Below are 21,566 nucleotides of genomic sequence, written 5' to 3' on the forward strand. Positions count from 1 at the left end.
TCAAATGAAATGGAGATGATAACCAACAAATAAAAAAATACTTATTCTGTTTCATTTTTTTTTTAGATTTAAAACATTAAGTAAATAAGTGAAGTCTTGTATATTGAAGTCTTGCAGAGACGGATCATATGCTCTTTTTAGATTTTAAACATTAAGTAAATAAGGAGATGATTTTGCATTTGCATTCTAGTTATCTTTATTAGTTACCTTTATTGACCCTTTATTATGAAGATAAACTCCAAGTCTCCAAGGGGAAGGCCTTCATATGATGCATCGTGCATAACCATCTCTTGGAACCTAAAATAAACAAGAGATGGTTATACACGATGCATCATATGAAGGCCTTCCCCTTGGGATTTATCTTCATAGTCCTAATGAAAGTCATATCAAATTAAATTAACTTTCCAATGGAGATGATTTTGGGTCAATCGAAGCAACGTTCAAAAGTTATGACTGATACAGTGAACATTTATTCTCCTAGAAACTTCCAACTGTCCAAATATCTCCACTAAAAATCAGTATTCAAAGATCTAATATTATATGCAAAATTAAAATACTGATTAGTTATTAAGGATTACCATAATAACTAGTACTTCTTAGAATACTTATTTCTTAGAATATACTCCCTCTGTTTTATATTACTTGTCGTTCTAGACAATTTCATACATATTAAGAAAATAATTAAATTTTCTGTTTTACCCTTTATTAATACAATATTTCATTTGATATAAGTAATTAATAAGCTAAAAGTTAGGGGTAAAACTGAAATTTTGATTCATAAAGTTGCATCGTAAATACAAAACGACAAGTAATAAAAAATAAAAAATTAAGTCCAGAACGACAAGTAAAAATAAACGGAAGGACTACTATTTTTCCTTCTTGACACAACTATACATTCAAGTTGCTGGTAAGTAATAGTATAACCCTGGCCTAAAAGTTGACTTGTTAGTTTTAAAAGGTCCAGTCGAGCTGTAAATGCTAAGAGTTAATTGAATTGTCGTTATCACCCAGCTTAATAATAGATTTAGTTGTTTCCTCTGTCCCATTTTAATATTTATTATAACATTTTGGTTAAAAGTGCACATACTAAAAATTATTTTATTTACAAAATTATTAGATGTAATTTTAATTTAAAATGATTGACCTAATCATTGAAAATTAATAATCACAAAATGTTAAATACATATAAAGATAATTCTACAAAGAAACTTATAAAATACATAAAAATGAAAGAAATCAAAAAAATAATAAATATTTTAGAAATTAGGACAGAAGAAAGAAGAAGTACTAATCTTGATCCAACTGATCGACAGACTTAGTTTGTTAATTGCCATCTGATAATTGACTATCCAACATAATTGATGAGACGAGAAGAGACAGAGAAAGAAAAAAAGAAAATCTTTTAAGTATAACTCCACATAGAAAATGTTGAGAGGGAAAAAATCCTTCAAGTATAACTCCAAAGAGAAAATCTTGATGCACTCTCAATTTATATTATCTCATAGCCGACCTAATACTTGTTAAGATACAAAGTCTAACTTGACTGTTTGGTTGTTTTCTTTTTGACCAAGGATAATAATGGTTCGAACTCATATTGGAGGGAGTCATATGAGAATGCTTTAACCAGTTAAACTGAAGATTTTTTTTAGACTTTACGGCCTGTTGTCCACTAAATGTCTCATGTTATAATCCAAATATATGCTTAACTCATTCATGCCATTAAAATTAAAAATTTGGTATTGGTAATGTGATTTGATTGTTCGATAGAGAAGTTTTACATATAGATGGGATCATAAAGGCAATAAATGTTCGGCTCAATAAGGAGATTTTATATCCAAGCAAATGAAGAATGGGGACCTACCTTCTACGTCTCTCTCGTAGGTGACTCAACGTGTCAACGATACAAATAAAACATGTAGTGTACATATATCCGAAGATATTTCAACATTAGTATGTTCATTCATTTACTTTTTGGTTTCTTTTGTTTTGATACGTTTTTGATCTCACAATCATCATCGTTCTTTATTTTGACATTTTCTCTAAAAATATTATATTACTCATGATTTACCATTTGCAATTGGCAGATCTAAGACACGATATGTGGAACAACATAAAATGCTCTGCCTTTATGTCATGAAGTCTTTGGAAATTTTTTTGCATCGATTCTATAGTACTAAAGCAAAATTCAGAAAGAAAATTTGAGAATCGAAGATTAGAAATAAAAACAATGAACTTGAATAAACAAAAAAAAAAGACACTTCTACATTACTAGTTCTCTTCTATATATATTAGGCTTGGGCAAAATACCCAGATCCGAATATTCGATCCGAACCCGATCCAAAAAAATCCGATCCGAATCCGTATCCGAAATTGTAAAATACCCGAACGGGTTCTAAATCTCTAAATCCAAAAACCTGAATCCGAACCCGAACCGAACCGAAATCCAAACGGGTATCCGAATATACCAACATTATTAATATATAGTAGTAATATATTAGTAATATTTATAATTTTAATAATATAAGTGTTCAAAATATTCAGATTTTTAGATATTTTTGACAATTTGAAGTATTTAAACTGTTTATTAGTAAATTTGGGTAGAAAATACTCTAAATTTTTAGATATATTGCGTATTATTGAATAATTTAGACTAAATTAGATACTAAAATTTTGAGTTTTGTGAACTTCGGGTAATCCGAATCCAAACCAGAAATACCCGAACCGAACCCGATCCGAACCCGAAGTCTAGAAATACCCGAACGGTCCTATACCTCTAAACCTGAAAACACGAAAACCCAAAATACCCGAACCGAACCCAAACGGGTACCCGAATGCCCAGGCCTAATATATATATTCACCTCTATCAATAGAAAATAATGCATAACTATTTTATTTAAATATTGACTTGCTCTACCTTTCCATTCTTTGGATAATGGAGCCTAGCTCTCCTTGTCTCATCCATCGTGAGAGGTATGTACAATGATCGTGCCCCCCACCAGGTGTTGGAAACAAATGGTATATCATCAAACAAATCCGCGGGCGGCTAAAGGGTTTTCCTTTTTTCAGAAACAACCTTAAGCTTGGAATGGTTTGGGTGCTAGTTTTCGGTTCATAATTCGGCAGCTCCCTAATTATTAGTGTTACCTTTTTAAATTTCCAGTTCATTATAACAATATTTCTTGATTGTTAAACCGATATATAGACTTTTGTGTACAAGGAATCAACGAAAATATTGCCATGTAATACGTATAGTGGGGTTTTATCCATAACATGAATCCTTTTTTTTTTCTAGACGCCAATAATTAAGGACGTATACTTCGTATATTAATGGAGCCCGCATAGTGCTAATTCTTGTTAACAACGTCGTCGTCATCGATTTTGTCTTGAGAAAAAATAGACAAAAAGTATTTATGCTTTTCTTGTTGATTGTTTTGCAAGTTGTTACTTGTTTTAGGCTCGTGATTTGCAAACGCATCACTGAAACTAACAGAATTGTCTTTTTGTTAAACGTCACAACCTCGTGGCCTAATTAATAATAATTATAATAACCGGACATGTATATTAAAAGCTGATATATATTATAATTGTAGAAAAGTTAATGTAAATCAAAAGCGAGGACGTTTGGCTTTGCCGCAGAAGAGAGCGTTAACAGGAGGCTCGGATTCAGTATAAAGAGACTTCTCGTCATTCCATACACGAACATAGAGTTCTTGACCTAAGTATCTCCTTGACCATATTTGTGACCTCAAATTCCACATTCCCTTATTGTCTAGTGATACCAATATGCTCGTCCACGACATTGGATACACCTATATTTACACACATATATAGAACATTTAGCACCATAAATAGTTCATATGCATGTATTTAGTATTTACTAGACGTTTACAACATAAACTATTATATATGTGATATTCTAATTTTTGGGTTCAATTTATAGTTTATACATAAAATTTTCAGTGTAGGTTATAGATTTTACCTGAAAAGTGTGCCTTGTAACAGCATCAATCAAATTGTAACCTCTTCTCTTGGCTATGTTCCATGTGCCTGACCCGTATCTGATTATAATTATAAGCATCTTCAATAAATCTAACAAACAAATCTTATAGATCGAGAGTGATAGTGATAGTGATAGCTAGATATCAAAGAACTTAGGCTTAATTATTACCCAACAACATATGCGCTAGTGCCGTCCAGGTGCCAAGATTGAATAGATCTCTCGTTGTTCTGGAACACGAACTCGACATACTCATGAAGAGCCACATCAAAGACAGAAGTTCCAAGAATGGAGGGTCCTGGTGTAGGAATGTTCATAATGGTCTTAAAGTTAAACACCCCAGGAATATTGAACCAGTCGGCTAATTTCAATGGAGTTGCTGGGTTAACGTACGACACACGGTTCACTGTGTACCGGAGTTTCCCATTGATCATTGCTCTTCCGTTGGCTAAAACAAAAGTTCGATTTATCGGTATGGTACCATAGTGAAAGGATCCTTGTGGATTTGGCCTTGCTGCATTCGCCGTCAAATTTAACCTATATTAATTGACCTTCAAATTAGGTGTTGCCATAAAATTGCTCAGTTAAGTTTTGTGTGACCAATTTAAATAGTATAAATTACCTGATGGTTCTTGCTTGTTTCATGGACCAATGGATATGGTAAGTAGGACCCATGGGGAGGGGATGAGATGGTCTGATTTTGGAGCCTTGGTAACTGAGGATTCCTGTGGTGGTCAGTACCGGTTTGGTAAATCGTGTTGAAGCCACAATGAAGTAGTCCTTAACTGGAGCTTTCAGTGTGACCAGCACGGTGACAGACTGGCCAACGTGTATGTCAAGTGACTCATATACCTCTTGCAAAGTGTGAGAGCCTTCTACTTCGACGAGAGTCATCATGTGTCCTTGAATCCTAAAGTTAATTGATGTCGATATCCCGACATTTGATACCCGAAACCTATATATCTTGCCTTTACAAACACATAAAACATGATATCAATAAATAGTACAAAGAACCGAGAGTTGAATTAAGGAGACAAATGGATCTTGGTTATGAGGATTTACCATGTTGACCGGTAAAGACTAAACCTCTAGAGGCACCATTGATGAGAAGGCCGTCCGGAAGAGGAAGAGCACGACCTGAGTCAAGCCTCCTTCGCAGTTCCTATCAACAACAACAACGAGGCACATATATTCAGATGCTGCGCTTAGTTAAGCCCTAAAAGAAATTTGGTTACTTGGGAGAGAAGTTAAATCTTGTATTCTACTAGTACCTTGTGGCCCATCTTGTACCAATCACTGACGAGGAGAGTGAAGTCAGCGTCTGGTTTAGGGTAAGGAACGAAGATGACTGACCTCTGGTAAACGTTAAGTGCACCAAAAGCACCACTTGCTCTGTGCATAGACGTCGAAGCAAAGTATGTATAAGTACCGATCTGGTCCTTAAGTTGAAAATGGTAAGTCCAATTCGAGTTTGGTTGGATCGGACAGTTTGTTCCCAAAACTCCGTCTTGCCACGACATCTTCCTCTGTTTAATTCCGTTCCTACGCATTTTTCTAAAGTATCAAGTTCTGGTTCTAGGTTAGAACCTTATCAATTTGTTTTTAAATCTGAACCCAATTTAAAGACGACCATCATGTATAAATTTTACGTACCAGGTGATGAGGAAAGGTTCATCAAGCTTGTTAATGACATTAACAACGATGTTATTGTTTGTTTCACCTTCAATTGCAGGACCAGGGAACTGTCCATTGATAAGAATAACCTGAAAAATTGAAACAATAACAACACATTATATTATAATACGTACATAAACCAACCACAAAAGAAAATTAAAAGAGACAGAACAGTGTATAACCTGTTGAGGAACACCTAACGGAGATCGGGTTCCATAAGTAACAGTCCAAGTAAAGAAAAGATAAGGGTCCTCTGCGTTTACCATAAAAACTGAGCTAAAACAATAAGCCGATAAGAACCCTACTAGCAAGAGATTTGTCTGCTTCGTCATTGTCTAGATAAGTATTGTTATGGTCGAGAGACTATTAATTTTCTTGAGATTTCACCAATTAAGGTTGATCTTAAATAATATATACAAGTGACTAAGTGAGTATAAAACAGAGAAGTAATCAAATGGAAGTGACGAAGTAAGTTCATATTGTGAATCCCCATGCATGCATATGTACAAACAAAAGGCACCAATGCTCTTTTGCGCCGTAATTCATGCAATTGCCGCAAACCTTTTTTTTTGTTTATTTTCTCCTTAAATTAAAGTTTTCTAACAGATTTTATTTGAGTTATGAAAAATATGATGGGTAAAGTAAGAGAACCTCTTGTTATCAGTTTCACTTTTCAGCAAGTATAAAATAACTCACCCTTGTCATGCAAAAATCTTTTTTTTTTTCTGTAAGAATATTATTTGCACCTGCGGTTATGCTTTCATGTTAAAATATATTTATCTACATTATAAAATTTGTATTTAATAATAAGTTGCGGTAATTTGCCGTACATCTAGGATGAAATCATGAATTTGTATATTGATTAGTTTCGGTTAACATATATTAGAAGGTTTTGCATTAACATATTGTTGTCTTTATATTGTACAGTTGTGTTTGGCCGTGGTCGATGACTTGATGTCAGTGGAAGAGAAGTAATAGTCACCGCCACGAACCGCTTCTCATTTAATGAACCGTTGGATCGTGGAATTTGAGATTGCAAGTTTCATGAATATATTTAAAAAGAAATAATGGAAAAAAAAAACTATAGATCTTTATCCTAATTTCAAGTTAAGAATTCATCCATTCTTTTGACATTTTTTTACATGCTAAACTGCCATTGCTAATACTAAAAGTTGGCATACAAATTTGGTATAAACAAGTTTGTTCGGAAAATACAGATTTCGATTACTCAATTTATGAATTTAATTGCCTAAACTAATTAACTCTCATGAGTGGCATTAGTAGGAAAATGAAGGTGGATTACGTCAATTGTCAAACCGAGTGGTAACTTGTGAACATGGTGAGGCATCCCTAAAAGGGAATTCACATTGGGAATCCAATTTTATTACATAATAATCCACACACATGAATGCGTAACCAATAAGCTCGGTTTTTCCATGTTGCTCTCCTTAAGATAAACTAGTTCTTTTTTTTTTTTTGGCAAACAAGATAAACTAGTTTATTTATTGTTTTTTTAATTGTTATAGGCATGTATTAGAAGATAAAAAATAGAAAACTCGATCCGATAAAGCCTCCTAGAACCGCCAAATTTGAAGTTCTCATTGTCTCGAATGCTAAATTTAGAGGTTTATTTTAATATACATTTTTAAGAAAACTTACATTTTATTTTCAGTTTACTTACATTTTAAAACAAAGAGAAAATTGGCTTGGTTATCATTTAATCAGAGTTATAAAATGCACATAATTTTTTTTTTACTAAAAAAATCAAATCATTTATATGAAAGAAAATATACGCAAATATCACTTATTCACGTTTTTCACTAATTATTTTTCGAATAAGAACTTTCATGTGGTCGTAAATTTACCCTTTTTCAAAAAAAAAAATTTACCCACTTTTGTGAATCAACAAAAATGTACTTGCTCCTATTGGATAACTAACATTTTTGTATCGTTTCCAATTTATCCTCGCATATCACTATCATCGAGTTTTCTATCCAAAATCCAAATTGATGATATTTTAGAAACACACGTAATTGTCATATAGATATATTGTTTCGTTTCACAGACGATTTCACATCTAAACTATCTTTGTACTCGTCCGAATAGTCCTACATGTTGAACATGGTTTCCTCATCAAGCAACACATATCAACCATGCATGACTACCACGTCACTATAACCACCACGACGTGTTACATCAAGAACTAGAAATACTTTACCAGCAGTCTAACTCTTATCAATTTCCAATATACATATCTATCAACCATTATCAAAAACAGCCATGGCTAACGACGTGACCAAAGATCCCTCACCCAAATCTGGTAAAAGAAACTTAAGCCAAAATATATATATAATTATGTAACCAACTAACTAAATTTGCTTTTTATTGTTACTTTAACTCTGTTTTGTTCCTTGCCATATGTTCCATAAATTACATCGAAGATATTGTGGAGGATATTTACTTATGGAGGAGGAAGAAATTAGCCTTCTCTATACTCTCAGTCTCAACATCGACATGGATTTTACTCAACTTTTATGGTTTCAATTCCATAACCATTGTTTCTTGGATCGGTATCGCTGTTGTCTCTATGGTTTTCCTCTGGGGGAGTTTACTTCGCCTTCTCAGCAAGTAATTAATATTCCATCTCAAAACTATTTGAAATGCCAAATTCTTATATTACAAATAATTTCTGATTCAGATAGGTTCGAGTGACATGCACAGATGTTTATGTCAAACACACGGTCCATGATTTAACGGATTACGTTTTAAAATATATAATTTTAGTTGCTCATGTATGTTTTATTAATTTTTGGACAGGGTCGAACCGGAGCTGTCAGGGTTAGAAGTGTCGGAGGAGTTTGTAACAGAGACAGTGAGGTCTTGTCGGATGTTAATGGAAGAAATTGTTAGATGGATGTTCCGAGTCGGTGCTGAGAGTGAATGGTTCATTTTCGCGAGAACCGTTTTAGGTTTTTGGATCTTGTCAAGAATTGGAAAGCTTCTCGAATTCCAAACTTGTCTCTTCATCGGTACGTGATTAACTACGTTGGTCGTGCACCACACAACGGATTTAGTAATACTGATTATTCAACTATAAATTCCTTAGCTTAATCATTAATCATCTGGTGTGCTATTGACATGGTAGTGATAATTTTCTCAAAATGGTCCCAATTTTTTTTTTTTTTTTGTTCTTCAAAATGGTAGTATCATTAACCGTAAGTGTGATCAAGTTTGTTTCTTGATTCTCTGGCATTTACAGGATTGGTGATGGGCTTGACAGTTCCAAAGTTGTGGGAGAAGTATGGAGTTCAAATTCATAAGCAATTGGGTGACGTTAAAGAGAGATCAAAAGGAGTGTACGATACAACTCATGAGAAGATTTTAATGATGAAGAACAAGTTACAGCATGGTACATATGATAAAGTGAAAAAATCAGAGTAGATGTTTTGTACTTTTTTGTTTTTTTATGTAAAATAGTGTAAAACATAGACGTGTAAACAAAATTTAATTTAGTAGATTCTACCGTTTTCACCGCAGAAACAAATGAGGAAACGAAAATTGCAATAAGATTTTGGCGTATATTTTTGTACTTGTAATTACAAAAACTCTTAAGATTTTGGCGTATATTTTTTTTAAGATCTTAAACTAAATTTGGTAGTGATTTACAGCAGCGTATCTTATCAAAAATCTTAATATGTTTTGTCTGGCCAAATTAGGAGAGGAAACTTTTTTTTTTAGAGAAAAAGGAAACTTAGAAAAAAAAAAAAAAAAAAGAACAACGAAAATTGGAAAAAGATTTTGGCGTATATTTTGGTACTTGTAATAGAAACCTGATAAAGTTTTAAGATCTTAAACTAAATTTGGTAGTGATTTACAGCAACGTATCATATCAAAGATCTTAATATGTTTTGTGTGGCCAAATAAGAAGAAGAAACCTTTTTAAAAAAAAAAAGGAAACTTAAAAAACAAAAAAAAAACAAAAAAGATCGGAAGCCACTCTATCAGAGCCAGGTTTCGATCCTGGGACCTGTGGGTTATGGGCCCACCACGCTTCCGCTGCGCCACTCTGATTTGTTGTAATAAGAGTTACCAATTATGTATTTATTTATGACACTGTCAGTCTTGGATTCGCCTTCGTGACTAGTAAGCAAAACCTCTCTATCCCAGTAGTGTTAAAGTATCAGCGTAAGCCTCTGTACCTTCGGAAGTTATACAGAATCCATATTCGGCAACAGCCCCAAATATTCTAAACCCCAGCGTAAATCCGAGGCATCGGTATAGAGAAGTGATGCATATTGACAATGCTGAATTTTATAGATGCAAATATAGTGAGAATGAAAAAAAAAAAAAGATATATAGTGAGAATGAATAATACTAATACGGTCGATTAAAAAAGAAATTAGATATTCAAGAGTTAGTAACTAACCAAGAAATGAAAAAAGTGTAATTGTTTCTTTTATTGCAATTGTGTCTTAAAAACTAGCTTCCTTGTTCTCAGATTTCCTCCATTTAACCGGTGGTTCAAGCTCTTCCTCCTCCTCTTCTTCATGGAGATTCTCTTGTCCCATTGGTTGCATCAGAAACTGTCCTTCCTCTGTTTGCTCTTGACCTTCTTGTAATGGAGGCTGAAGCATGAGCTGTGTCTGAAGTTGATCATGGTGGATATGACCATGGTCTGCCTCTTGACCCATCTGATAAGGATCACCAAAGCTTCCTAAAGCAAGAGATGGTCCAGACAACGACCCACCAGCACCGTGATCATTCACATCCATTTGGTTATAACCCGTGGCTGTAACCGACCCATTGTTGTCAATTCCGTAGCCGTTGAACATCCCTTGTTGGTCTCCTCTCTCCATCATCATTGCAGCCATTCTCTGTGCATCAGAAGCCATGAATTGCAACTGATCATCTTGCGGTTGATGTTGCTGAGACAAGTTTGGTTCACGTATCATCAAGGGTTCTCCTTGAGGGATCACTCCAGGTGGCATTCCTTCCATAGACATCATGAAATTGGGTGGAGGATTGTTACCTAAAGGAGGAAGGTAAGGCGGCGGAATCACAGCATCAGGTCCCATGTAACCAGAAAGCTCTTCTTTAGCAGTGACAAGATCCTGTTGGACTTTCTTGAGGTATTGTTGTAAGAAAGAGATGAGTCCAACGCATCCATAGATTGGGTCACGGATACGCGCCTCGGCTTCATAGAAGAGAGAATTAACAGTTTCTTCACGTTGGTCAGGGTGGAGATCGTTAAGGATCTTTGTTACATTGCTTGCTCCAAAGACTCGGTGAACACATATAAACTTTTGAGGATTAGTTGGTGGAAAATACGGCGCAAACACACATTCTTGAGTGCATTTGCGCCTCAAGAGCTTGCATGCCGCACAAGGTGTTGAAGCCATTCCCTCTCAAGAAACAACTCTATCAAAAATTCAAAAAAGAAAAAAAAAAAACAACGTAAGACATAGAAAACAAGGCAAATGACATATGTAATGTAAGACATGTCTATCCTTGAAGCACAAGAAAGACAGCCACATACGTTTTAGCTTAAAAATACAAGGAACCAAGAACAAATAAGAGCATTTGGATCATCCTTTAATTAAACATATCACATCAACTCTCTCAGCAATAAAAACAAAACATACCTATGAACATCCTTTAATCAAACATCCTTTAATTATTTTTTATTACATCAGTTTTCAGCCAAAATCAATATTATTATAGGACAAAAAAAATCTGAAATCCACATATAATGGATTAAATCAAAATAAAATTAAGAAATCGTACCCGATCGTTGGAGAACTCCGATCCTGTTCTCATATGACATTCAATGAGGTACCTGAAATATTGATAACAAATCATAACAATTTAAAAAACTCCCCCAAAAAAAAAAAAAAACAAGAAAGAAGGAATATAATACAAAAGCTAGATGACCTAAAATAATTACTGGATTTTTGAAAGGGTGAGAGAGGAAATGAAGGAAAAGGGAAAAGACAGAGATATTCCCAGTACAGTGCCTGAGGAGTCGTGAAGATTGATTACAAAACTAAGGAACAATTGACGGAGAGATGTTTCTGAGAAAATTTTAAGGAGACAAAAAAGTTGAGATTTAGAAACCTTAGATTATTATTATATATCACAACAACGAGAGAAAAGAGAGAGAGATGAGAGACATCGTGCGTTTAAAACTTTAAATCGATATCTTAACCGCTCATGCAATATTTTTTTTTATTGTTTTTTGTAATTGATAGAGAATTTGAAAAGTGTCAATTGATAAATAGTAGATGACTAATTCAATTTTGCTGAGGAAAATAAAAGCAAATATAGTTACATTGGTAGGAAAAATAAGTTATTTTTAGATATTGGTTATATATTTTTTAACTGAAATTTACTAGGTCTTGATCAACTTAACTTGCACATTTAGAATCTAAAAAAGAAAAAAGAAAAAAAATTATAGCATATCCTTAAGTATTTTATATCAACTTTTTAAAAAATTTTAATACATAATGTGAAATTAGCATTTGACATTTGTGAAGTTTGTATACATTGAGCGATTCATTTTTAACTTCATTGTTTCAAATATGATACATTGTAATTGTAGCTAGTGAACGTTTAAGTTATAATAACAAAGGTATATTGTCTTTAAAGATTTCATTGATTTGAACTTGATACAATGTAATGAGTGAAGATTTTTAGTTGATAATAACAAATTCAAATTATGTCTTGAATTTACAAAACTCTAAAATCTGTTGAACACTTATTAACTATATTAGTATTTAGTATTTTACTTTATTTTTCAAATAAATAGAGGGAAATTAGCTTGTTCTTTTAGTTTATCCCAAAAGAATAGGACTGGAAATGTATGATATTAAGAAGAAAAAGAAAAAAAAGATAAGTGAATGTTTACTTATTGGCTCTACATACTTCATCCTACTATATTAATTAAGAAGTACAAATATGAAACTAACCTTAAAATGTGTAAAAATTACATTTAATTGCTATTAGAAAGTTTTAATTAAGGTTAATCAATTAATTAAATAAATATAATTAATTAAAATAAAAAAGTTGACAGATCAAATATAAAAAAATCTAGAAAAATAAAAGAAATCTATTCAAATCAAATCTAATTTGTACTTGAAAAAATAAAAATAAAAATTAACTGCTAATATAATAGAGTTTACTAGAATATGACCCGTGCTAAAGCACGGGTTGAAATTTTTTCCTTTTGTTTATTTGATAATTTTTATTTAAAACACCATATATATGTGATTATTTTATTTGTTTTAAAGGTTTTTATAGGATGGAACACTATACCATGAAATCATATATTGAATACGACTTATGAAAATAACATCTATTTTGTAAGATATATTCTAATATATCTAGATTTTGACTCGCTGTATAATGCGGATTAAGTTGTGTGATAAAATTAATTTTTATTTGTTAATTTTATTTGATTTGTTTAGTATTTAAAATTATATATTGTATTTTGATTGTTAATTTGATTATTTAACCTATAGTATAACGCGTATTACTTTTAGGACTAAATATGTAACGTATGTTTGTCAAAATCATCGTGACCGAGAAAGTCTACCAAACAACATTATTCCAAACTTAAATTTAATCCGAGAAATCATATTTATGAAATTTTAACCCGTGCTCTAGCAAGAAATCATATTTCTTGAAATTTCTTCATATTATAGTGACATATTATTGACCCGTGCTATAACAAATCAAATTAGAGTGTTTATAATTTTTTTAACTTTTTGATCTGTCATATATTTATGATATTCTTAAAAATATCAAATTAAACTATTTTTAAAGATTCCAAATTAAATTATTTAAAAAATTTATTATAGTATACAAAACTATACAATTCAACAAAAGAAATATATGAAATTAATTTAAATATTCAAATTTTGACCCGTTACTTAATTAAAAATTTCTGATAAAGTAAGGTAAGTTTATATTTTTAGTATAATCGGAAATCACTTGTAATCTGTAGAGATTTTTTTGCTTATATATGGTTAGTTAAATATTCTTTGGAGATTTTATTTTATTCTTTAGAATATATTTTTAAGAAGATCCTAATCTTAAATCTATATAACCTATCAAATAATTAATCCATATAAACTATCAAATAATTAATCTTAGTTATAACCTATATTAATATTATATGGTCTACCAATTTGAAGTCGTGTACTTCCGTTTTATTAAAAAGGGGATTTTCTTCTTTAATTTTACATTGTCATGCCATTGATTTTAAATAATTATTAGTTTAAAAAAATATATTTTCTCTCTCTAATAAATTATGGACAAAAATTACAAAATATATTTTTTAAAAAATATAAATAAATCAGAATTTCAAAAACTAAGATTTTATATCAAAGTAGTCAATATAATTATTTTTAATAACAAAATTTTGAATATTTTGTTAAATTTTCAAATTATGATTCTCATACTATCTTTATTTTATTTTATTTACAAATTGTTTGGAATGCTTATATAATACTTATGACTAATAAAATGCAGATTTTTTTTTACATATGTTGTGATTTGAACTTTTAAAAGCAAAAATATATTACTCGATCTATGAAAATAAAATGCGTGTTTTAATTTTCAAATTGGCGGATTGGTAAATCTAAATTTATATAGCTGATAAATTAATAAATTTTATTTGTTCATAATTGTAATATTAAAATTACTACTTCATATTTCACAAAAAATGATGCAAATACAACAAACAAACAATATAAAACTGTAATATATATATGTCAAAAATAAAATACTATAATATTCTAAAATAAATAGTATTCAAAAAAACATATATAGATTTACAGTACAATTAAAAATAAATATTATCTCAAACAAAATAATTTATTTTAAAAATATAACAATAACTTTTATTATTCTAAAATAATTAGTATTCAAAAAAACATATATAGATTTACAGCATAATTAAAAATAAATATTATCTCAAACAAAATAATTTATTTAAAAAATATAACAATAACTTTTATTATTCTATTATAATTTTTTTAAAATATTGACCCGTGCTTTAAGCACGGAATATTACCTAGTAATGTTTAATTTTAAAGTCTCTAAATAATCAAGTTTAAATCAGTGAACAAGTAACTAATAATAAATTAATAACGTAAGTAGGTAGATTAGGTCTTGAAATTTTATCCTTATATAACTTGAATAACATTAATTTGAAAGTATACTCTTTAGTACTTTAATTAGTTATTATTTATTCAAACTTGTAATTCAAGTTAAAAGTTCAAATCAATGTACGTACTACAGTACTACGTACTACAAATGAGTTATTTAAATATGAATAAATAATAACTTATCCTTGTAGTACATTGATTTGAACTTTGTACAGTGAATGTTTAACTGATAATGAGAGAGGACTTGAGTTTAAGCTTGAGCTTATCAAAAATCTCAACTTCTAATAGTCTAGTGATAATACAATATTATACTCAACCTATTCTTTTAAATTAGGAATAAATCTACAAATTAAGTAAAATTTTCACTAGCTAGTATATTACATTAACTAATCATAAAAATAAAGAGGAAATAGCATTGAATTTTATGGAAGTGAAAAGAAAAAAAAAAACAAAAAGAATAGAAAAGCATTTAAACGTAGGTTTAATTAACTTTTTTTTTTTTTTGGACAAAATTAACTTGTTTCATTTTTATGTGGAAATTTCACTATCAATATGCCTCTCCGTTGTTCTTTCATTGAAACAATATAGAACACAAAAAGCTAACGTATCATTAATCATATGCGAGAGATGGACTTCAGAGACTACCATGATCATGATATTATTAATAACCTTGTGACAAGCAAGAGGATCTTTTTCTTCAATCTATATCCATGACTTCTAGGATCAACAAGAAGATGATCTTTTCATGAATTGGCCCTTGAGTACTGTACAATGACATATTTGAGTACTCCACGCATTCTCTCGATAAACCTCTTCTTCGTTCTTTTTATTTGCCTTCAAAAACTAACATTTTAATTTTTAATTGTATATCAGCTAAAAAAACAAAACCAAATGATTGAATCAGGAATAATTAATGTTTTTACACAGAAATAACTAGCCATCTAGGATCAAATCTCAATTAATGTGATTTATTAATAATAATGCAGATTAATGGAGATAAATTTACAGAAAATCTCTAGTGACGCGCAATTAGAATCATACACCGTGATTCTACGTACATAAAAAAGTTTTGTTGGTCGCAGATCATTCAAGATGTCCATCATGTGAAGAAAGTGTTGTATATATGTCGAGAATTTATAAAGTTCAAAAAAAATTTGCACATGATAAAATCGTCGTTTATGTAAACAGTTTTCATAATTTGTAATAAATAATAGATACGAACATTAAAGATTTAGTTTTTTGTTTACCATGTTGACTTCAGAAGCAACCATGGTCAAAGATTATATTTTATTAATAACCTCGTGACAGGCCAAAACCAACAAGGTCTTTCCTTTGATCCTCTGTCTGCTTGAGTACTCTACAATAACATATGCATAAGTACTCCGCGTATTTCCTTCAGGAGTCAGGAGAGCCTCCCCATTACATTTTTTTTCTTTCTTTTATAAATAACTAAATTTTTTTTTTTAATTTAAACCCGTATATCTCTTCAAAACAGGGATTATAACATTTTATATGATCTTTGTTCCAAAAAAAAAAAAGCATTTTATATGATCTTTTCTTAAGCGTTGCTCGAACAGATGACTTCTAAATTTTACAAGAGAAATTTTATCAATTGAGCTAATAACATTTATCTTCACGTTTTCTTTTATATACACGAAAATGGAATGTTAAAATGAGAAACACTCTAAAACCCAAACCCATTATGATCTTGCTGCAATTAGGTGTTGTCCACATTTAGCATCACCAAGTTTACATAATTCTTAAGACTACCCTATCAGGAAAATTTAACAAAATGTTAATCATGGACTTTAACATAGTTTAATAACCGCCTAATACTATCCAACCTTTGATTTTAAATTATGCATTAAAACTATGTCCAAAGAAAAGGAAAAAAAAAATCAGGGCACTAAACTTTGGTGTTATTAAACATGAATGATATTCGTACATCATTTCACATAAAGTTTTGTGCTATTCAAAGATTTTAATTTTTAATTACTTCATGAAAATCTAGTGTTTGAAATAAATTTTAATAGTGTCATGAGTAAATTATTGGGAATAATAAAATCGACAATATAGCACTGTAAAACCTCTATAAATTAATAAGTCGGGACCATGAAATTTTATTAATTAATAGAGGTTTTAATTTATCGATAAATTAATAATTATTAATTTATAGAGAGACTTTCCTAATTTGGTAAAAAATATTAAAAATAAGATTTAATCTTTATAACTAATATTTTTATAAAATCAGTTACAATGAAAATAACAATTATCATGTTCTGAAGATAGTACTCAAAGATTTGTGTATAGTAAAAATATTAAAAATGAACTTTAATAAAAATTAATGTGTAGATATATTCATATATTTAGATAATTTTATATAATTATTAATTTATATTATTGATGAGACCATATATTTACAAAGGAGTTTTAAAAAAATTATTATTTTATTATATTATCGAATAGTGTCCAAAATTACACTAGTCCCAACTTGGGACCCAAGAAATTTATTAATTTACAGAGGTTATTAATTTACTGAGTATTAATTTATAGAGATTCTACTGTATATCATATGATACTTCATCTGTTCCAATATATAAGATTTTCTATCTAAAATCACAAGGTTTAAGAAATCATAAATGTTTTGTTATTTTTATATAAAATATACAATTAAATATTTATTCAAAATATTTATCAATAGAAAAAAGACTAGAGAATACAAATAGTCATAACATACTAAATAAACATAAATAATGCATAAAAATGTTATAAAAAAAAATCTTATAAAATAGAACAAAATAGAAAAAGCTATTTTTTATAATTTTGAAAAGAGGAATTATATCAAAATTCCACATTTTGGTAAACATGAAATCAAAATAAAATAATTATATTATTACCATATCGACCGAAGAGTGCCATCAAGATCAGAGAGCAATTGAAACGTTTAATAGCTATGTATTTTTTATAACATGAGCCACACAATTTAGTTATTTTCGATGGAAATAAAAATGAAAACAGAAACAAAATAGACCACATAATTTCTATCTTTTTCATCTCTGGACTCTGGGTATGGGTTTATGACTTTATGTCTTTATAATATAACAAAAACCTGATTAACACAAAAAAATTAGGCAAATCTTTCTTTAATTTCCAACACAAAAAGTACATTAGAATCTTTCAAGCCTACGATTTCTGAGCTTCTGGTCCTAAAATCCCATTCACCACTGACGTGGCGACAAGAACTCCGACTAGCTCAGCGGCCACAACTGCTCCGGCCTGTGTCAATCCATTAAAACTGACCGCCGTCACGATTTCCTTCTCCGCCGTCTCTACACCTCTCTCCGCCGCTTCTAACCCTCTCTCCGCCGCATCAACTCCTTTCTCCGCCGTCTCGAAACCTTCTTTAACAATCTCCACCGCTTCTTCTTCTGCCTTCTTTAGCTTCTTTCTTATACCGAAAAACGGAATATCCTCCGCCATTGATGCGGGCTGCAGTCCCGTCACCACCGTCGCTGCCGTTAAAGAAAACAACAGATTCCTACGAGAGGCGCCGGATAGTGAAAACGTAGGAGGCGCTGGTTTGCTAGGATGCGCTGCTCGTGGGCTAACATACGCAGTGCGTGCGCAACGTGCTTGGAGAGCTCCGCCACCACCGCTGAGTAAAGAAAGCGAAACAGTCGAAGCCATTTTTTTTAGGTGACAAAAAAAAGACTTCGATGTGATGATGATAAATACAACAAGATAACAAAATAATTTTCATTGTCTATTGACGTGACACGTCATCTCCATTCAGATTCTTTGACAAGATGGTAATAAATACTTTCTCCGTTTCAAAATATAGGTTGTTTTGGAGAAGTTTGTTGTTTTATAATATATAATGCTTTTAAATTTCAATGCAACTTTTAGATTAGTTTAGTATTTTATATTATGCAGTATTGTTTCTGATTGGTTAAACTTGTTAAAAGTAAAGATTTTTTAATCTGCGTGCTTTGCTTAAAACATCCTATATTTTGAAACGGATGGAGTAATAAAAGAAGTAACTAAAGAATAATACATATCCATTTTATATAATTATTTTAATCAACTTTTATTTAGCCCAAAAAATTCAGCAATTCGTGAGGTGCGACACATTTTAGCCTTGACCAAAGTCAAAATTCTGTAACCGGTCATGTAGTTGGCAACTTGGCAATGGTCTTGTCCATAGATGTACGTGGAGGCGCTTGGCAACTTGTTTTTCCGTGGCGAACCATAAGAGTTTTAAGGAATACATGGTGGGCATGGCCCATGGAACAATGTTGTAAATAGCCCTGGGCGTTTGGGTACCCGAACCCGATCGGGTTTGGATCTTCGGATTTTCGGATCTTCGAATATACGAAAATAGAATCCGATCGGGTATTTTATAGAATCGGGTCGGGTTCGGGTTTTATCCGAACAAGTTCAGATAATTTTGGATACACCCGAAATCCAAAGTGAATTTTGGATATCCGATGGATTTCGAGTATTTTTATCCGAAATTGATAAAAATACCCGAAATAGGTAAAAAAACCCGAAACATACCAATATACCCAAATTAGTATATAACTTAAATATCAAAAACGGTTATCAGAAAAAAATACGTCAATTTGGAATTTTAGATAACATATGTATATATATATAGATAAATAATTAATGTTTTCATACTAAGACACAATAACTAAGGTAGCAAAATGGTTTATGATACACCAAATAATGTATAAGGTACCAGGTTTGAGTCCCCATAAGTGCATTTTTGTATTTAATTACCCGAATCCGATCGGATATCCGAATTTCGTAAAAACTAAATCCGATTGGGTATTTCATGCCACCCAAATCCAAACCAAACTGCCTATTTCGGGTCGGGTTCGGGTTCAGGTTTCGGATTCGGTTAAAATGCCCAAGCCTAGTTGTAAAGATGCCTCTTTTTTTTTTTTTTGAACGAAATGTTGTAAAGATGCCTCATGGCACTCAGTTTCATGTTTTAAATCCAAAAAAAAATGTATCGAATCCGTGGTACGTAGTCGTATAAGATTTCGTTGGATATACATTAGAATTTAGGAGTAAATATTTCTCATTTTCTCCGTTAGTTTTGGTTTTGGTAGATGTCAAGTTTTATAAGAACTTTTAGCTGAACATTGTGACTCTACATGTTCTCCATAATAGAAGAACTCTATAATAGATGTAAGTTTTATTCCAATTGTCCTCTATTCCCACCTCTAAAATAGAGATCGCTATTTTTTTCTCTATTTATAGAGGAACCTTTGTAAAAAAAAAATAGGGTTTCTCTATAAATAGAGGAAAAAATAGCAATTTCTATTTTAGATGTGAGAATAGAGAACCGTTGGAGTAAAACTCACTTCTATTATAGAGTTTCTCTATTATAGAAGCAAAAATAGAGAACGAGTAACGTTTATGTAAGAAAACATATCCTATTTTTTTATTTAATTTTGTATGTGTTTTACTTTCTCTAAACATGAATAAGATGTCAAGTTAATAAAAATTTAAGACGTAAAAAAAAATTGTAACTAGAAACCGGTAGATATGGTGTTCTTTGGAATGTTCTTCTCAAGACTTGTTCAACTATGGATGGCTACCTAAAAAAATATTGGATTAATAATATTAGCTATCCGTGACATATACACAAGGTTTTTTAATTTGGATTCTAAGACGAAGACTTTGGTTTTGGGTCATCTTCTTGTTCTGTCTCTCCTTTTTATAACTTGAGTTCTGCTTTGCTTCTGATTTTATTATTTTGGTTTCTTTTATTTTATATTAAAAATGGAAAAGAGTGAGTTTCTGGCTGAGTTTCAAGTCGCGGCAGAGAAGCTAATCCACAGCAACGGAGTCCTAGTTATGATCACGTTATTCCTAAGATGGGTCATATTTTTTCATGCTTTAAACTATATGATTTATGTATAACTTACTCTTCATCTTATATATATGTTTATTACTTTTTATGTGGTTAAAAGTTTCCTGATGATTTTGGATGGAACAAAATGGAAGTACCCAAACAACATGTTGATTTCACTATTAGCTCCTTACCTCTTCGCTAGCCTTCCTCTCGTTATTTTCCATTTTTTTAGGTAAGCTTTTTGTTCTTGACTCTTAAGCATGTAACAGTTGGATTAAGTATTCGATTTGTGTTCGCAGGGCGGGATTTGGGAAATGGATCGCACTCTTTACAGTTGTTCTCAGGCTTTTTTTACCAAACCATTTCCCTGGTACGCTTACGGTTTAGTATTTTCGCTTACTGTTTTCTGTTTTCTCAACTCCAAAAAACTGGTTCAAGTCTTTGTGTGTATTTCTTAATTAACTATAAGTAAAAAAAACTTGCAGAATTGCTAGAGATCCCAAGTGCAACGGTTCTTTTTATTGTGGCTACACCGAGGGATTTAGTGGATGCATTCAGAGACGACCTGAAATATACGGGAGGTATTGTGAGTCTTCTGACGAGCTTTTACCTTCTAGATAGACACACTAAAGCTTGTGGTGGTTTCAAAAACTCATTCACTCAAAAGGACAAATTGACTTACACCATTTGTCTTTATATTCTCTCTTTCTACCCTTTTTTCTCCGCATTTGCTTCCCTCTTCTACTAAGAACCCAACGATCTTGCTGATATTGTGATTGGTGGTCGAAGACGGATCTTGTGGCTTGTTTTTAGTCGGCCGTGAATAAAAATATCAAAATTTTGAAATCATATCTTTTAAAGG

At 31.3% G+C, this 21,566-nt stretch overlaps 5 protein-coding genes and 1 non-coding gene across 7 annotated transcripts; 2 read left to right on the forward strand and 4 right to left on the reverse strand.

Annotated features, from left to right (window-relative positions):
• Positions 1 to 3,462: 3,462 nt before the first annotated feature.
• Positions 3,463 to 6,154, reverse strand: LOC104713806 (L-ascorbate oxidase homolog). Its single transcript, XM_010431011.2, has 8 exons — positions 5,854 to 6,154; positions 5,651 to 5,760; positions 5,269 to 5,539; positions 5,060 to 5,159; positions 4,620 to 4,965; positions 4,169 to 4,534; positions 3,980 to 4,058; positions 3,463 to 3,809 (listed from the first exon to the last, which is right to left on the reverse strand). Exons 1-8 carry the CDS (start codon positions 6,001 to 6,003, stop codon positions 3,606 to 3,608), a joined length of 1,626 nt encoding a protein of 541 aa, XP_010429313.2. The 5' UTR covers positions 6,004 to 6,154; the 3' UTR covers positions 3,463 to 3,605.
• A 1,707-nt stretch (positions 6,155 to 7,861) lies between these two features.
• Positions 7,862 to 9,260, forward strand: LOC104713807 (reticulon-like protein B13). The gene is made up of 4 exons (XM_010431012.3): positions 7,862 to 7,991; positions 8,113 to 8,299; positions 8,489 to 8,700; positions 8,931 to 9,260. The coding sequence occupies exons 1-4, from the start codon at positions 7,952 to 7,954 to the stop codon at positions 9,110 to 9,112; spliced, it is 621 nt and encodes a 206-aa protein (XP_010429314.1). The 5' UTR covers positions 7,862 to 7,951; the 3' UTR covers positions 9,113 to 9,260.
• Positions 9,261 to 9,494: 234 nt separating this feature from the next.
• LOC104713808 (LOB domain-containing protein 10) lies at positions 9,495 to 11,914 on the reverse strand. Of its 2 annotated transcripts, none has more exons than XM_019230253.2 (4): positions 11,603 to 11,914; positions 11,456 to 11,507; positions 10,098 to 11,089; positions 9,495 to 9,975 (listed from the first exon to the last, which is right to left on the reverse strand). In XM_019230253.2, the coding sequence occupies exon 3, from the start codon at positions 11,068 to 11,070 to the stop codon at positions 10,144 to 10,146; it is 927 nt and encodes a 308-aa protein (XP_019085798.2). In that variant the 5' UTR covers positions 11,071 to 11,089; positions 11,456 to 11,507; positions 11,603 to 11,914; the 3' UTR covers positions 9,495 to 9,975; positions 10,098 to 10,143. The 2 variants fall into 2 exon arrangements, with proteins under 2 accessions (XP_019085798.2, XP_087320193.1); XM_087464067.1 differs by having other exon boundaries at positions 11,616 to 11,763.
• TRNAM-CAU (transfer RNA methionine (anticodon CAU)) lies at positions 9,671 to 9,742 on the reverse strand. Its single transcript has one exon. It is a non-coding gene; the product is annotated as a tRNA-Met (tRNA).
• Positions 11,915 to 17,965: 6,051 nt separating the features above from the next.
• LOC104713809 (uncharacterized) lies at positions 17,966 to 18,883 on the reverse strand. The gene has a single exon (XM_010431014.3). The coding sequence runs from the start codon at positions 18,523 to 18,525 to the stop codon at positions 18,022 to 18,024; it is 504 nt and encodes a 167-aa protein (XP_010429316.1). The 5' UTR covers positions 18,526 to 18,883; the 3' UTR covers positions 17,966 to 18,021.
• A 1,633-nt stretch (positions 18,884 to 20,516) lies between these two features.
• Positions 20,517 to 21,553, forward strand: LOC109126304 (cold-regulated 413 plasma membrane protein 3). Its single transcript, XM_019229738.2, has 3 exons — positions 20,517 to 20,936; positions 21,004 to 21,074; positions 21,190 to 21,553. The coding sequence occupies exons 1-3, from the start codon at positions 20,794 to 20,796 to the stop codon at positions 21,450 to 21,452; spliced, it is 477 nt and encodes a 158-aa protein (XP_019085283.1). The 5' UTR covers positions 20,517 to 20,793; the 3' UTR covers positions 21,453 to 21,553.
• The last annotated feature ends 13 nt before the right edge of the window (positions 21,554 to 21,566 follow it).

Source organism: Camelina sativa, chromosome 9, assembly GCF_030686135.1.
Source record: "Camelina sativa cultivar CO46 ecotype springtype chromosome 9, ASM3068613v1".
Taxonomy (NCBI): domain Eukaryota; kingdom Viridiplantae; phylum Streptophyta; class Magnoliopsida; order Brassicales; family Brassicaceae; genus Camelina; species Camelina sativa.

What these genes read in the sequence shown, in the direction of transcription:
- LOC104713806 (XM_010431011.2), bottom strand. Translation starts at nt 6,003, where the DNA reads ATGACGAAGCAGACAAATCTCTTGCTAGTAGGGTTCTTATCGGCTTAT. An exon ending in GGTACAAGATGGGCCACAAG is followed by an intron (nt 5,160 to 5,268) that starts GTACTAGTAGAA and finishes TGTTGTTGATAG; the next exon opens with GAACTGCGAAGGAGGCTTGA. An exon ending in AGTCTTTACCGGTCAACATG is followed by an intron (nt 4,966 to 5,059) that starts GTAAATCCTCAT and finishes GTGTTTGTAAAG; the next exon opens with GCAAGATATATAGGTTTCGG.
- LOC104713807 (XM_010431012.3), top strand. Translation starts at nt 7,952, where the DNA reads ATGGCTAACGACGTGACCAAAGATCCCTCACCCAAATCTG. An exon ending in AGATCCCTCACCCAAATCTG is followed by an intron (nt 7,992 to 8,112) that starts GTAAAAGAAACT and finishes ATTACATCGAAG; the next exon opens with ATATTGTGGAGGATATTTAC. An exon ending in TTACTTCGCCTTCTCAGCAA is followed by an intron (nt 8,300 to 8,488) that starts GTAATTAATATT and finishes ATTTTTGGACAG; the next exon opens with GGTCGAACCGGAGCTGTCAG.
- LOC104713808 (XM_019230253.2), bottom strand. Translation starts at nt 11,070, where the DNA reads ATGGCTTCAACACCTTGTGCGGCATGCAAGCTCTTGAGGCGCAAATGC.
- LOC104713809 (XM_010431014.3), bottom strand. Translation starts at nt 18,525, where the DNA reads ATGGCTTCGACTGTTTCGCTTTCTTTACTCAGCGGTGGTGGCGGAGCT.
- LOC109126304 (XM_019229738.2), top strand. Translation starts at nt 20,794, where the DNA reads ATGTTTATTACTTTTTATGTGGTTAAAAGTTTCCTGATGATTTTGGAT. An exon ending in GTTATTTTCCATTTTTTTAG is followed by an intron (nt 20,937 to 21,003) that starts GTAAGCTTTTTG and finishes TTGTGTTCGCAG; the next exon opens with GGCGGGATTTGGGAAATGGA. An exon ending in TTTACCAAACCATTTCCCTG is followed by an intron (nt 21,075 to 21,189) that starts GTACGCTTACGG and finishes AAAAACTTGCAG; the next exon opens with AATTGCTAGAGATCCCAAGT.